Source organism: Fundulus heteroclitus, unplaced genomic scaffold, assembly GCF_011125445.2.
Source record: "Fundulus heteroclitus isolate FHET01 unplaced genomic scaffold, MU-UCD_Fhet_4.1 scaffold_105, whole genome shotgun sequence".
Classification (NCBI taxonomy): domain Eukaryota; kingdom Metazoa; phylum Chordata; class Actinopteri; order Cyprinodontiformes; family Fundulidae; genus Fundulus; species Fundulus heteroclitus.
In genome coordinates, this window is record NW_023396518.1 from 522,767 (window position 1) to 535,539 (window position 12,773).

The 12,773-nt window shown below is 38.3% G+C and overlaps 1 protein-coding gene across 3 annotated transcripts in view; it reads right to left on the reverse strand.

The window, feature by feature from the left end:
• Positions 1-245: 245 nt before the first annotated feature.
• The window catches only part of LOC105937088 (receptor tyrosine-protein kinase erbB-4), an 87,880-nt gene continuing 75,352 nt past the window's right edge, over positions 246-12,773 (reverse strand). For 2 of the 3 annotated variants that reach the window (XM_036128629.1, XM_036128628.1), the window contains exons 10-14: positions 10,755-10,852; positions 10,253-10,423; positions 6,929-7,166; positions 3,893-4,015; positions 246-3,735 (exon numbers count right to left, since the gene is read on the reverse strand). In XM_036128629.1, coding sequence (XP_035984522.1) covers positions 3,065-3,735; positions 3,893-4,015; positions 6,929-7,166; positions 10,253-10,423; positions 10,755-10,852 — 1,301 coding nt within the window. In that variant the 3' untranslated portion in view covers positions 246-3,064. The remainder of the gene's footprint in view (positions 3,736-3,892; positions 4,016-6,928; positions 7,167-10,252; positions 10,424-10,754; positions 10,853-12,773) is intronic. The other variant, XM_036128630.1, reaches the window with a different exon arrangement.

Here is a 12,773-nt window from a genome sequence, read left to right on the forward strand (position 1 = left end):
AGTTGTTTCTTTTTTTTTTCTATTTGTTTGGATTTCTTCCTCTGCGATAGACTGGCGACCTGTGTACCCCGCCTCTCGCCCAGTGGTAGCTTGAGATAGGCACCAGCACCTCTCGCAACCCCACAAGGGATAGACGAGTTAGAAAATGGATGGATGGATGAAAGGACGTTTTCCTTGCCGTTTATTGTGCTTGTTAAGTCTTGACTTCTTTAGTTCACCTTTCAGTGTTCATTATTTGTTTGGAGTTTTTTTTTTTATTAAGCTAAATCAGTTAATTTCCTGTCAACTCATTATCACTCATGCCACTCATCTGTGTCCTTCTTGCCACGCCTGTCCAAGTCTATGTCTGTTTTCGGGTTTTTTTTGGTTTTTTTTGCCCATTCCTCATTCTCCTCATCTTTGCATTGTAAGTTTTTCTTTTATTTTTCTTTATTTGGATTACAATTTTCCATTCACCCTGCTGCTTCTGCCTGTTTCTCTGCATTGAAGGTCCAACTCTGGAATCAAAACCTGACATTAGATGTCAAGTTGGGGGTAGGAATGTGCTGTTAATATCCTCATACCAAAGTGGATTAAGAAGTAAGCAAATCAAAGATAAAATAAAGCTGAAATACTACATAATAAAATATATTTAATGAAGAACTATTCTTTTGAGAGAATGGGCTTCTGTTCTGGTAGGGTGGACTTATACTACCTACATAGATCTAAGGAATCTCAGCCTTTGATACTTTCACCCATATTACAAAAACTGCAGTGTTAGAAAAGAAATAACTTATTTGATCCAGTGAATTAAATTATTATTCAAGACGTTTTCCTGAAATTGAAATTGTGTCACTTAGCTTCATATAATATTATCAGACCTCTAAAGGGATGAGTGATGATTTATAAAATGAAATCAAAATAATAGTTATACAAGGTTAAACTTGCATCATGTGAAAAAGATACAGTATGCATGAATTGTGTTTAGAGCGAAATTATCAGCAGTTATTTAGCTGTCCAAAAACATTAAGTGTAATTTAATTATCAACTGTGCTTGTGTAAGCCTTCATTGTCTATTTGATGATAGATGGTAGTGGTCTTTATGAGGGTTTATGTGGCATCCTGCAGTATTGTCAGTTTACAGAAAGACTGTCATAAGTAAAAAAAAAAAAAAAAAAAGTGATAAACTGAAATCTTTAACCAATAATGTAAAAATAAAAATGAAAAGAAATTATGTTTTTACTTGATATTTAATACTTAAATAAAGAAATTGTCTCTTTTGGACAGGCTCCCCAGACAGTGATGCCAAGATAGTTTTGTATTTCTGAAAACAAGGTATTGCAAAAATCTTTTTGGTTGCCTTTGATGTACTTTTGCTTCTTCTTAGACACTGATTGGTCCATACAGTCTTTTTTCCTGCAACTGTGTCTGGTAATGACATATAATTGGCTCATTATTACTCCTATTATGGACCATATTCAGAATCTGTTTTTGGTGGTTGCCTGTGCAGTTTTCCCCCGACCATGGTCATTTAAACACAAAAAAAGTGGTTTAACAAAGAAACCCTCTGTAAAACTTTTACAGATAAAAAACTTACCCCAAAATCAGTTTCTTGTGCAGTTTTAAAAATAATAATCTGTACTTTGGCACAAAATCCACTGAAATGTTAAACATTGATCTGGCTTTCTTCAAGCTCTATTTGCTAGATTTATGTGTCTAGTAGAGTGGAAATGTAATTCAAAATAAAAGTTTGAATTCATGGGTATTTTCTACAACAGATCCCTGCTAAGCAATTATGGACACATCAAGATATGTGACAGATATGTTTTTCAAAGTTTTTTTTAACAAAATTCATGTCCAGGCAATCTGTGAGATTCCAGTCAATTTTACTGATATTTGCTGCCCATATTTGAATCCATAAGCCTCATTTTGTCTCTCACAATAAACACGACAATGTATGAGTTTTCTTTCTTTTTTTTTGTCACTGTGTCTCGCTGCAGCTTCTTATGCAATACAGTGTGACGTCAGTGCTAACGCCCTGTTACATCTTGTGCTTTTTCTAACACTCAATACTCCTTTCTCCTTGCTATTAACTTCATGAGCTTACATTAAAATTTGAATTGAATCAAAATCAGGACAAATTAAGACAGATTTGAGGGGGAAAAACAACATAAAAAACAGCTCCACTATGTTGTAGAGAAATAAAAAAACTTTAGACATTCCTACTTTGGAAAGTGTTCATGAAGAATTCTAAAATAAATATCCGTGTTAGTGTGGATGGTAGTAAAACCACAGAACTGTGCTACTGGCCATTTTAAAAAAAAATCTTCTCTTCTTCTCTGCACAACCTTCTACATCTTCTAGGAAAATAAAAAAAACTGTGTTTCCGTGTCAGAACATACTCAAAGTGCTAGAATGTATGTATGTATGAATTAGTGTGTTGTTACTGTGGGTGTGTGGAGCCTTTAGTTTGTTTTGAGAACGTCAAAGAAGTGCGTGAGCAGGAATGGAAACTACTCTAGGCATTCTCAGCATGACGTCAGTTTTGTTGGTAAATGAAGATTCTAATCGAATGCACATTTCACATTATAGGCTGAACCCATGGAAAATAAATATTTTCAAATAAAACAGCTGGTTTCCACAGACACAGCTAGTTTGATTAGAAAAATGCATAAAACAAAGAATAATAATTCATGGGTTCATTAACTTAATCTTACAGTGTCAATGAAAATAATCATTGTTCTTCTTTTTGAATAACACTTTTTTGTTCTTCTTCGATTGTTTTTGTTCTGTTGTTACAGATGCAAAAACCCTTTTCTCCAAGCCAGACCCGACCCCTCTGTGAAGGAGATGCTTCTAGTTTGGGAGCCATGTTAAAAAAGATTGCTTAAGTCTTAGATGAAGCTGTCTGCGACAGTTATTGTAGGTCTATTATCGAAAGGCAGATTCAAACAATGAGAATAGAAGACCTCCAATCAGACATGATTATGAGAAGTTTTCAGAAAAGGTGCAAGGAGGACCCAGGAGGCCAAGTACGGCATTGAAAAGACATGATTTCTCATCTCCAGATGCTACAGGTGGGTCACTACACCACAGTGTTCCTCTGCCTGTATGGAGGGGGTGGCAATACATTGCCAGCCTTCATAGCAGCCTCAGACAAGTATTCCTGGTTTTCCGCCACAGCAGGGCGAATGCGTCCATTCTGCCGGTAGAAGAACCGTGTGCTGCAGTCCTGCAGGTACTCGGGGTTGTGCAATGTGGACTTTGGAGGGAGACTGTGCTGCCAATACTCAGGATTGTCAAAAGTTGCTTTCTTGGCTTTCTTATCAAACGCCATTGTGCTACTGCTGATGCCTGAGTGCAGAGCGTGTCCTGTATGCCCTGGATGCAAGGTATGTGATGGATACGTTGGGTGGGGGAGTAGGCCAGGAGTTACCACATATCCAGTGGAGGAAACAATGTGGCTTGACGTGGATGGGTTTGCTGTCTGCAGAACTGATTGTGCAGTGAAGGGCGTGGAACCAGAGATGGAAATTGCACCAGCTAATCCATTCTTGTCCCCAGGATTAAGGAATGTATTCAGGTAGAGTGGCTCATTGATATATTCATCATCACCATGGGCAGACTGGTTTTTCGGTGCTTCTGTAGCCCCAGCTATATGCAAGGTGTGGCAACTTGCTCCATCTATAACTACGTGGGCATCGCCATTTCTACGACGTGTGACAAATGGGTTTTCCTCAACAGGATGGAGATGATCTGGAAATAAAACATACTTTATTTGGATTGCTCAGTGCTAAAATTGCATAAAGCTATTTACATAAATTATTAGATTAATTCAGTAATATAATTTGATCCATAAAACATTTTGTGATTAAATGATGCATTAGATTTCTTTTAAAGCTGTTGTTTTAACCTGCAGAGTTCTTGTTTCTCATGGAGACCATGTAGCTGTCCTTGTCTTCCTTTTCTCCTCGTTCACTTAAAAGACCAGTGGGATCTGCACTGTAGCGCTGTCCGCCACTGTCCTCTACTCCGCCTTGGGAAGCAAACAAGAGAAAAAGGGCAAGATATTTATATTACAGCCAAGACAGTATCGCCGATAGGGAGGAGGATTATTGTTGTATATTAGTAACAGTTTCATATAATTTACTTGTCAACAAAAACAACAAAAATCTTTTTAAACAAGGTGCATTGTGGTACATGGCAGTTTTTTTAAAACTCTTTTTCTAGCTTTACTGGCAAGGTACCCAATTGTATTACTTTATTTCACATTGTAAAATTAGGAATGTAACATAGCTGAACTTACATCATGAATTAAAGATCAGGGATATTGGCAAATTGAGCTAATTGAGCAAATATATTCACAATATTCAAATGATTTTAGCAAGGGTTAGATTTATTTTTTTTACATATCCCTTTTCTAAGTTTGTTGAAATCATGAATGATCTTGCAGCTATATGAATATAAGAAAACTGATTACATTAATGACTATTTTATATTTACAGCTATCAAAAACAAAGAAATTTAAATGTTATACTGTATCAACTTTGAGGTGGTTTACTTGATTTCATGATCTGGAAAAGCTAATCCATGCATTTATTTTTAGTCAAATTGATTACTGCAATGGTGTTTTCACAGGTCTGCCTAAAAAGTGGATCAGACAGCTGCAGCTGATCCAGAATGCTGCTGCCCGCGTCCTCACTAAGACCAAGAAAGTAGAGCACATCACCCCAGTTCTAAAGTCCTTCCACTGGCTCCCTGTATCTCAGAGGATAGACTTTAAAATCCTTCTGTTAGTCTAGAAATCACTGAATGGGTTAGCACCTAAATACATCACAGACTTGTTATCAGTGTATCAACTCTCCAGACCACTCAGGTCTTCTGGCTAAAGTCTACTCTGCATACCTAGAACCAGAACTAAACATGGAGAAGCAGCATTTAGTTCCTATGCCCCACTAATCTGGAACAAACTTCCAGAAAACTGTAAAAATGCTGAAAGCCTAAGTTCCTTTAAATCAAGACTAAAAACACATTTGTTTAGGACTGGATTCGACTGCGCTAGTTAAACAGTCAAATGCATTTTTTTAATATATAAAGTCCAACTGCTTTTTCCTACTTGGTTTGTTTCTGCTTTATTTCCTGTATTTTAATCATGTAAAGCACTTTGCATTGTCTGTGTACTGAATTGTGCTATATAAATAAATTTGCCTTGCCTTGGTGCGCACAAGGAAGTTTATTTCCCCCTGCAATGTCCCTTTGGGGGCTCAGTTGGTTCCTTTAATCATGTTGCATTGCTAAGTTTTTAGAATAAGTCCAAATTTCCAAACAAAATACTGGAACATGGATACGTTTTCCAGATTTTTTTTGGCATTGCTGTTTATGAAAAGTGACTGTTGTTGAACTGGCTACTCTATGAGCAGCTAGATAAATTACCCACTAAACATTTAAGTTACCCAAACAAGTATCTAATAGCAATATGCCTGTACTCATTTCTGTACAAAGTGCTCAAAGGAGCAATAAGCGATATTTCACCACTAGGTGGACCTTTGAGCACCGTCTGTAGACCAAAATAAGATGTGTAACAAGCCACACCTCTCTCTACCTTTGCTCCAGCTTCAAACCGGCACCCCTTCCACCTCCCCTTCTCACCCATCACCTCGTATAAAAACACAGCGGTATATCATCATCCTTTCATATCAACATGTCTAGTGAAGAAGTAAAGCCGGGCGTACACTGTACGAGTTTTTCAGTCGTGGTACTTATATACATCTCAAACTGTGCGACGGAACCGCGGGGTTTAAAAAGTTCACCGCTCACGATCTGTGCGGTGCGACGCTCGGACGAGACCGGACTGCTCACACTGTACGTCGTGTCCCCTCTGGGACCGCTCGCTGTGGTGGCAGAGGCAGGCGAGCGACGGTAGGTGACAGGGACCCAGAGCAGGGGTTCGAGCCCAGCTCTGGCGAGGCCCGCAGGAGGCACCGGGCGTCGGGGGAATGGAGGGAAGAGAGAGGAGAGACGAGACGCATCGGCGGCCGCACGGCACGGCAGGTCGCCTGGCCCGCAACCACCACCACCCCCCCCCCCCCAGCAAGCGGAGGAGTGCCGAAACAGGCGGCCAGCGTGTTTTTTCGCGGAACGCGGAGGAGTGCCGAAACGCGCGGACCGCGGAGGAGTGCCGAAACAGGCGGCCAGCGCGTTGCGCGGACCTGACGGCTCGCCCTCCCCAACACCGGCCGGAGGTTGCTTCAGGGACGCCCGCTTCCCTCCCTCCGCTGGCGGGGACGGAGAGGAGGGGAGGGCGCCCCCTCGTAGCTCTGCTTGAACAGCAGGATGCACTCACGAAAACCTCACGACAGCCGACTGAATTTCAAACATGTTTGATTTTCACGATCGTCCGATTCCTGATCGGGAGGTAGTCGTGAGAAGCCAGTCCCCCCTCCTCCCCCCCTCTACGATCAAGCTGAAATTCGGCCCGATTCAAAAAATGCTCACACGACTGAAGAATCGGCCCGAAAAGGGGAAAAACTCGTACAGTGTACGCCCGGCTTAAGTAACTCATTCCTTTATAATGCTGTTAGCAAGAGAACAATTTGATCTGCTGTGCATGTTGTCCATCATTTTGTGCCTGGTGGTGGTATTTTACGGGCAGGGATGAGCTAAGCCCTGAGTGGCAGCTGTTCACATGCACGTACATGCACGCCCATAAACAGGCTTGCCCGGCTGAAACAAGAGACTGAATAGCAACATGGAGAGATGGTGTGTGATGTCATACCATTATCCATCTACAAAGATACATTCAGTTCTTCACAAAACTATGTTTTAGATCTTTCTATTTGAAATAATGAATTTTTACTTATTGCTCCTTTAAGTCACTAATTAAAAAAAGTTCTAAACATTGTGCTGTTTGGAAATAATGGTATGGCAGCTGCTTTTCTCTCAGCTTTACCTTGTCCTGCAGTGTGAGCTGAACCAAGGTTGCTTGACCTTGGGGAGGCCTGCTTCCTCAGTGTGCCATTGCAGCGAGGGTCATCCTGGTTGCCACGGCCAAATCCACCACTAATCTGGGCCCCTGCAGCGAGTTCCTGTGAAGGGAGGCTGCCTCCAGACATGGTTTTACCCACTCTGGGTAGAGTCGCCAGCATGTCACCCATGGTGAAAGTTGGATCCTGGTAAACAAATTGATTCTGAATAGAGATCAATTTGAAACAATTTTTTGTTGGGATACTGGTAAAGCAATGTGGAAAAGAAATATACAAATATCACTTTCAAAGGAACCAAGGTTTGTGAGATAAATGCCCTTACACCTTACACCTGACTGTATTATTAAAGGTTTTACATATTCCCAACTGGTATAAAAATGTTAAAGTAGTTTTTTTACAAATGCAAATAAATTAAAGATAAAATATATAAAATATAACTTTAAGATTGAGTCTGAATAAAAAAGGGTATTCCACCAAGGGTTCTTTTTCATATTTAATATTTAAACATGAGAGGCACAGGAGAAAAATACCTGTGCATAACAATGATATGGAAGCCTGACTACCATGGAAAATTTAATTAAAAAGAATTTTAATTAAAAAGCTTAAAGTAGCCATATCAGCTAAGCCCTGCTGTGTGCATTTGTAGCTGTGCTTATAACAAAAAGGTTATTTTCAAAACCTTTACTAAAGCTTCACATATATTTATCGCTTTTCCTTCATTTTCATCGAATGTAGTATTTGTTCAGTTTTACTTTCATCCTTATTTTTTAAAGCAATTTGTGTATGAGGTTATAATCACAAGGAAATATGTGAAGTTATTTGCACACACAGACTAGAAAACAGTGGCAAAATTGGATTTTCAATTCAGGAATATATTCAACTAATTAGGGTGTTGAAATTTATTCAACTGATCAACATTTCTTAGCTAGTTCGCTAAGGTAAGTAAGCATATTATAGCATTTGCCACGTAAAATATTATTCATTGATGGCTCCTTTTTTTAGGGGGTTCAAAGTTGCAAAATTTAAGACAATTTTACTGTTCATACTGACCATTCATAGAGACCGCTATGACAGTAAGAACTTTGGTCACTTCAAACATGCTTAAAGTGTGCCATTATCTGTTTTATGTAATTCACATATATCTCTACTCTTTCTTTTATCAGGACTTTCAATTTTCCACATAACATTTAAAGCAATTTCTCTTCGTGATTTGCTATTGTGTCATACACGCTCAAAAGATTATTTCAAATTAAAGATCAAAACGTGAACATCAGCTTCTTCCAAATTATGCATACATACATACAAACATACTGTACATATGTTCAGTAAATACATGTAAATAAATACATACAATACATCAGAATCAATATTTCTTAAGGACTTACAACAACAACAATGAATAACAAAGAACATTGCAGTCATACTCTTTGTTTATGGAGACTGAAATACAAATCTGAAATTAATCATATGCATCTAAACAAAATCTCACTAAACAGGCAAATTATGAAAGTAATATGCAAATAAACAACATTTCAACTCCACTAGCAAGAGTTAAATTTGGAAGACACAAATTCAGAAGAAACATACCATCTTGCAAAAGCATTTATACCATTTCCTTTTTATCACTTGAACTTCCATTTTATCACTTCACCACCACAAAGCCTGATAAAGATCACGCAACATCGCATCAGCTTGGGGTTAAATTTGTGAGGCGGTTTTAAGCAGGGTAGAATTATGAAACATTATCCAAGTTTCAAACATCTCACAGAGCAGATTTTCGTCCATTTTCTGAAAATTAGTATAGTATCACTCCAAGCCTACAAAGACATAGCTGTCTATCTAAACGGACAGGCTGGACTAGGAGAGCGTTGATCACCAAGCAGCCATAAGGCCCATGGTATCACTGGAGTTTCACATCTTGGGTGGGAGAATCTCTTGACAGAACAACCATGCACTATGTGACTGTGCACTTTTTATGTGTCCGTCACTATGCAGGAGTAATAGGAAGAAAGCCATTATTGAAAGAAGTATAAAAGAAGTGCTGTTTGCAGATTGCTGCAATCCATGTAAAACACACAGCAAACATATTGAAGGTGGTGTTCTGGTTCAAATGAGACTTGAACTGAAATTTCCAGCCTACAAGAAATACTCTATGTGTGTTTAAAAAGTAACAATGTGCATCACCCTTAACACATCACCCCCACTGTAGTAGCAGAATGATGCTGTGGTTGCCTGCCCTGAGAAGAGGCATGGAAGCTGGATGTTGATGGGAAGATGGATTGAGTTAAATAAAAGGCTATCCTGTTAGAGACATATGAAACACCAATGGAGCCATCATGGAAACTAGATAAAAGAGCAATAAGAGTGATTAACAATGCTGGCTACTGAAAATACAAATATACTATTTTACAGGCAAAATGCCTGGCAGTTTGCTGAGCTAGGCAAATACAAAACTGCACAAATGGTGTACAAAGTCCTGCCTATAAATATAAAGACAATGTTTTCAGATGGAGATGGAGGCAATGATTTCAGAAGAAAACCTAAACTTCAGATTGTTAGATAACAACATGTTATGTTTCTCCCATCGAAACCATTTGGCGAAAGGAAGGACATTCAGCAGAAATCTCCGAGTTGATTAGGCGAAGTGACACCTTGTGCCTGCCTACCACAGGTTGGTTTTAGCCTATCACTGTCTGTATCAAATGAAAATGAGTATCACCTTACAATAAGGCTCCCTTTATAGAGGCTTATTCATATTTATAGATCTGTTATTAATTAATCTGTAAACAATCATTATTAGAATGATTCATAAAGTGAACATATAATTATGTTATGGTACAGAATTATGTTCACAGATGCTCATTGAGCTTACAAGGTTGTACTTTATACAAAAAATATTTAGTATAACAACACTAGATGAAATATATAGACATTGTGTTCAAATTAACCACAAAACTAAATAAAGAAAATTGTAACATGTGAAACTGGAAAAGCTCAAGAGTATGAGTACTTTTGAGACATTCTGTGTTTGTATTTTGGCACAATCACACAAGAGAGTATGACTGAATTAATGTGATCAGTCGGAAATTTTAGAAAAGATAAAAATTTTAATTGTAAAAAAAAAAAAAAAAAAAAAAAAATCTAAACAACTATAGGAAATCCAACACAGGCAGTGGAAATGTAAAGCCTATAAATGCCTTTCAATAGAGTAATTGTCTTGTTCTAAAGAAACCATTTTGATAATGTTTCATGAAATGCGCAGAGCCTTTTTACATGGAGGAATAATTTACCTTGTTGGAGTCCATGCGTGTGCGTGGAGTGTATGCCAGTGGAGGAATGTTAAAGGAGTGAGGAACCAAGTACTCCTCAGCATCCATCAGGTCCTCCAGCTCGTCCTCTTCTAGCAGGCTCTGGAAAAACTTGCTATCATTGGGGCTGGGCAGCTTCATGCGGTCATCTCCCTGATGAAATGTGAGGGTTGATGTGTGTGTTTCTCAGGTTAATCAGAACCTTATGTTACAACCACTGGGTATATAAGACAAAATGAATATGGTGAATAATAATATGATGCGTTACTTAACCAGCAAAGTTTCTTATTTATGCAGTTCTCTTCCCATAAGAGTTCACTAGACTACTAAATTACAAGGTAATATTTCACATGCCCTTACTTCCTGATGAAATACAAATTTTAAGCATATAAAATGCACGAATAAGCCAAACAGTGCATGGTCAAGCTTTTACTATGAATATTTCTTTCAATTGTTTTACTGAGATTTTTCTGAGAATACCTACCTGGATGACCAGGTATCGCTGGGGATCACGAGCCATCCGAGTGAACTCTGCAGCTAGCTCCTTGAACTTGGGTCGACTGTCTGCATCAATCATCCAGCCTGAAAACAATGTGTGTGTATTACGTACTGACACACTGGAATTATATATACATATACAATGAAGATATTCATATTTAATCTTTAGTAGCATAATATATCCTTTAGCCCCTGACTTCTGGTTTGACCCCAGTACTTGGTGTGCTTATTCCATGTCTTTTTCAGTGGCACCTTGCAAAACACATGAAGATTAATTCATTATAAGTCCAACTAGTAAAACAGTTCATATGTTCTGCTGTATTTAATATGAACAGCAGATTTCCTGTTACAGTGCTGTACAAATGTTTTAGTACCCCTCTAAGCATTTTAACCGTTTGTCCAGTTTTGACCAAAGTCAGTGTATTAGGATTTTATGTGCTGGACCAGCATATAGTTGTGCATTATTGAAAGGTGGGAGGAAGATATAGAAAGGAAGATATATTTTTCATGTTTTACAAATGAAAATCCAAAAAGTGCATTTCTATTAGTGAACAGAGTCCACCAGTTTATAATTTGTACGCGCAGTTTCTCTTTAAAGGCCTCTGAGGTTAGTTGGAAAAGCACTGGTGAATAACATGAAGACCAGAAAACACACTAGACAGGTCAGGGATAAAGATTTTGAGAACTTTAAAGTTGGGTTAGGTGATAAATAACTCTGAGGGAGTTGCAGAGATCTGCATCTCAGGTGGGAGAATCTGTCAAAAGAACAACCATCAGTCATGCACTCCATGTATTTGGCCTTTATGGCAGAGCTGCAAAAAATGTTGCCATTGTTTAGAAAAAAAATTACAATTCAAAATTCTGTATAATACATAGCATAAGCTATGTATTGAAATATGTCTTTCCAATACCAATCTGAATTGGGCCATTGTCTAAAACCGTATGTGGTGGAAAACTATTGCTGATTGCCACTTTAAACACACCTTTCCCATTTTAAAACATTGTAGTTAGAGAATCATCATGCAGGGATGCTTTTCTTTAGCTGGTTTGGGTTTAAAATGAGCTAAAAAAAGGGGGGGGGATTCAGGTGAGAGGCTGCAAAAGAGACTGACAAAATGTGGAAATGTTGAAGAAAAATGGATACTTTTGAAAAGCATTTTAACTATAATTTTACTTTATTTTTTACCTAGAATGCAATGATTTATTAAATTGATAGAATTTGTCTATGTATAGCTTCACTGTTTATACAGTGCTCATTTCACTTGCTTAAGTAACAGACAAGAAGAGAGTATTTTAACCATTTTCCTTTAAATGCAATATTCTGAGTTGTGTGAAAAAAACACTAACATGTTTCCTGCTTAAAGGTGTTTTTAGTAAAATTTTCAGCCTAAATATAAATACTGTTTCATCACTAGAATGGCCATATGGAGAAATGCGCTCTTCTGCCAGTTTTATTGGTGGACACATGGATACAACACCAAAGCAATTGTGTGATCCGACCTCTTCTGTGCACCAAGGGAAATAAAGACGAAATGAGGACAGAGGTAATACAGATTGGGCAGGAAGTGGTTAAAACTAACTAGATAGAAAGGAAACATCTCATTACTTCTATTTTGGTTCAAGTAACATTATTAACATCTATAAATTTTGCACATAATGTTGGGTAAAAAGAAAGCAAGCAACATTGCAGTGGCATGCATTTTTTTCTTTCCTCTCTACTGCTTGCCAGGTTGGCGCAGGATCAGGGTGGCAGAAAAAGTCAAGGTGGCAATGACAGCCAGAGGCTTCATGTCACTGAGCTGTGGGCAAGGCCAGTCTGTAACTGGCAGCAAGTCTTTTTTCCTGGCAACAGGAACCAGATGTTATAGTGCTGCCTGATGGCACTCCACAAGAGGCTGACAAATAATGCCAACAAGCCACTGGTACAGTTCATTGTTGGTGTGAAATTGCTCCTCCCTAAGTGTCAATAAACTTTACTTTTTTATGTGTTTTTCTTAATAGCAAT